Source organism: Octopus bimaculoides, chromosome 17 (genome assembly GCF_001194135.2).
Source record: "Octopus bimaculoides isolate UCB-OBI-ISO-001 chromosome 17, ASM119413v2, whole genome shotgun sequence".
Classification (NCBI taxonomy): Eukaryota; Metazoa; Mollusca; class Cephalopoda; order Octopoda; family Octopodidae; genus Octopus; species Octopus bimaculoides.
Genome location: NC_068997.1, coordinates 6131763 through 6135618, shown reverse-complemented (window position 1 = coordinate 6135618; position 3856 = coordinate 6131763). Strand labels below are relative to the sequence as shown.

At 37.2% G+C, this 3856-nt stretch overlaps 1 protein-coding gene across 1 annotated transcript in view; it reads left to right on the top strand.

Moving 5' to 3' along the window:
- LOC106868970 (phosphoenolpyruvate carboxykinase, cytosolic [GTP]) overlaps positions 1-3856 on the top strand; it is a 50473-nt gene that overhangs the window by 27202 nt on the left and 19415 nt on the right. Inside the window, exon 2 of the mRNA XM_052974159.1 lies at positions 1256-1519. Coding sequence (XP_052830119.1) covers positions 1256-1519 — 264 coding nt within the window. The remainder of the gene's footprint in view (positions 1-1255; positions 1520-3856) is intronic.

Here is a 3856-nt window from a genome sequence, read left to right as displayed (position 1 = left end):
TTAGCCTTCCCCTCCTCCTCCTCCTCCTCATCTAATCCCCACTGTTTCTTTAATATAACATAAAGCTTGACTCACTCCATTTAGTCAAGTTGCTTTTAGTAAAAACTTACTGTTTTTGGCAAACGTTTAAAGACTGGTGGTGGTGATGGTGGTAGTGTTGTTGCTTAGAGTTGAAATCAAAACATTTTCGTCAGTGACTCATTACAATCCATAGTGGTAAAAGTACAAAAATGTAATTTATTGGGAAGAAGGGGGGGGGGGTATTTCCTCATTTACTGGGTAATTTAGAAAAAACGCATTAACTGTTGGCTAATTTAACATAATTTTGGACTTTTTTATTATCTAAATCATTTTGGACTTTATTTTTCTTCTTTATATTTTGTATTTAACAAATCTGTGCATGTTTATATATGGTGTAGAGTGTGTGTGTGTGTGTGTGTGTGTGTTTTGTCTAGTGTGTATATTTTATCTGTGTCATGTGTGTCTGTTGTTGTTTAGCCCTTGGTCATTCCCAATAAGAACACACAGTAGAATGTGTTCTTCTCATGAACGTTTTATCTTTTTTACATCATATTTTTGCATAGGTATGTGTGTACAATGGACTGTATTATTAAATGTGATCTTCTTTTAATGAAGATTAGTGTAAATTGATGTAGTTTTCTAGCAAGTTGAGATGCCACATAGAAGCTCCTTTAGATGAATATGTTGTTATATTTTATGGAGTGTGTGTTATATGTAGTGTTAGGAGTGGGTATAGGGTTATGTTGTGTATCAGGATGGGTACCTGTCATTCAACCTGTTAAAAACAGCACCCAAATCTCCCTCAAATTGCGCTATACTTTATTAACGATGAAAGGGTACATTAGATAATGTGGTTCTAGAAACTAAAAAAATGACATGAAGGTCATGCTTGGCATGTCTTTAATTGTAGGTCTGTTCGACCAGAATTCATGTGTGTTGAAGAACTCTTGTAATTGGTGAGGCATGTCTTGTCCATGCCTCCTCTACAGCAACAAACATCTTCCCATCCTCAGTCATACACCAACCTCTTCACACATTGTATAAAATTGCTTTACTCTTTAGTATACTCTTACTCAGTCAAGGGGGTTCTTTAGTTTTGTGTATTCTGTACACACTGTAAAGTAGTTGGCATTAGGAAAGTTATTCAGTAATAAAAACTATGTATGTATGTATATATGATGTATAAAGTGAAAGTTGAATTGTCATGCTTATGTATTTCTCTGTTTAATTTCAGGGTTGTCCGTGGGAAGACACTTTTGTCTGCTCTTTCTCAAAAATCTGCTCCTTTGTACCCTAAAGTGGTTCAAAACTACAGTGTCATCTATGGAAACATCAATAAACTAGCCCCGGCTGTAAAGACCTTTGTTGAGGAAACTGCTAAGATCACTAAACCAGACAATATCCACATCTGTGATGGCTCAGAACAAGAAAATGAACTTCTCTTATACATTCTACAGAAAGACAATGTCATTAGTAAACTTCACAAATATGAAAACTGGTATGTTTTTTTTTTTTTGTTTTTTTACTATGATTTAGTCACTGATTTCATTTGTACTGTAGATAATTACAGTCCTATATTTGATTCCAGCCTCCATCCACGGGCATATGGCATAGTGGTTAAGAGCGCGGGCTACTAACCCCAAGATTCTGAGTTCGATTCCAGGCAGTGACCCTAATAATAATAATAATAATAATAATAATAATAACATTATTAGGAATGAGAACCCAGGTTCGAAATTCTCCCCAGAACACCTGATGAAGGCTTGAAAGTACATCAGCCGAAATGTGTTAACAACAAACAAGATGAGGACAAATATCCATCAAATGTAAATAATGTAAGTAATTATCATGTGAGTCTCATAAGCAAGTATAACAAAGTAAGTTGAAGGTTGTGAGTTCAATTCTTACTAGGGCATAGTTTTTGTCTAAACCTTGCTAGCTTGGGAGAATGGACATAAAGTGGTGGTGGTGGCAACAGCGGCAGTAGTTATGATGATGATGATGATGATGACTGAGGTTAGACAGTGTCCATTCAAACCCTTCTCTAGACTGGTGAGATTGATGTGATCAATAATCCCAGATTTTTGCAAGTGATATGCTCAGTAGTCCCCTTCACTCTGATTGATGAGATTATTGTAACTGGTGGGTCCATCTCTCAGACTGGTGAGTTGATGCGACTGATGATCCCTTCTCCAGACTAGTGAATGATATGATTGATATTACCCTTCCTGGCTGATGAGATTGGTGTGACCGATGACCCTCATCGTCTAACTGGTGAGGTTGTTGTGATTGAACTCTTCTCACAGACTGATGAGGTTGATGATCCTCTTTTCCAGACTTATGGGATTAATGTGATTGTTCTCCTCTCCTCCAGACTGGTAAGATTAATGTGATTTACATTCACCATTAACACATAGTTGGTGTCCGTGAGGTAAACCTGGAGAGGATAAGAATTCCCCAAAGTTTATATCAGTTCTGGGAAGGAAGGACTAGGGAAAATGAATTGAGCTGGTTGTGGTGGTGGGGAAATAGATGGAGCACAGGCCTTTGTAATAATGATAGAAGAGACAGAAGAAAGAAACCTCAGAGGGTTAGTATTAAACCAGTAATTTATTTAATCAGCCTCAAAAGTACAAAAGGTAAAGTTGACTGCAGTTGAATTTGAACTCAGAATGTAATTAGCTGAAACAAATACTGCAGGGTATTTGTTTTCTTGATGCTCTAACAATTCTGCCACTCCTATCTAATCCGGTAAAATTGTACTGATATCACCTGTAATATTGCACTAATATGACCCAGTAATATCTCACTGATTTAAGCCACAATTATTTTAACAATGTGACTCCATCACTCAACTATGAAGTGCTTATATGATGCACTTTTATTGCAATGTCTGTGTTTTCTAAAGTTAAATAGGTTGTTTGAAAGTTGAATTAGATAAATATTAACAGTTGAATGATTAAATATAAACCAGAAAGACTAGTATGAAGTTCAAGTGAATATAGTGTTCCGTTTCTTTTTAAAATACAACTTAATGTTTGTTGAAATAGCAACACATACTGTTGAAAAGGCAAGAACGATATGATAGGTACAGGCATAGCCTTGAGGTTAAGAAATTCACTTGCTACACACATGGTTTCAGGTTCAGTCCTACTGCATGGTACCTTGGGCAAGTATCTTCTACTAGAGCCCTTTGCCGATCAAAGCCTTGTGAAGGTAGGAAGAAACTGAAAGAAGCCCTAGCACTGGTATTGCTATTATCCAGCTGTAAAAATCGTGACAGAACAAACAATGGAGCCTGATGCTGCCCCTGGCCTTGTCAGTTCCAGTTAAATCATCCAAGCCATGCCAGTATGGAAACAAGGTGGTGCTCCAGCATAGCCGCAGTCAAATGACTGAAATGAATAAAAGAATATATATATTTATAAAAAATGTATGTTTCTGTAGATGTGGTAATTATATATATATAACGAACCAGGTGATACACGAAGGAGTCATACCCAATGACTGGTGTAGCAGCATCATAGTCAACTGCTACAAAGGTAAAGGTGACGCTTTAGATACAAATAATTACAGAGGCATCAAGCTGTTAGATCAGGTTATGAAAGTTACAGAGAGGGTCATAGCCCAACTAATTAGGGAGCGAATCAATTTAGATGAGATGCAGTTTGGGTTCGTGCCAGGTAAAAGCACTACTGATGCCTTATTTCTAGTGAGACAGTTGCAGGAGAAATACCTAGCTAAGGATAAACCTCTGTACCTGGCTTTCGTTGACATGGAGAAAGCCTTTGACAGGGTCCCCCGATCCCTTATCTGGTGGTCAATGAGGAAACTT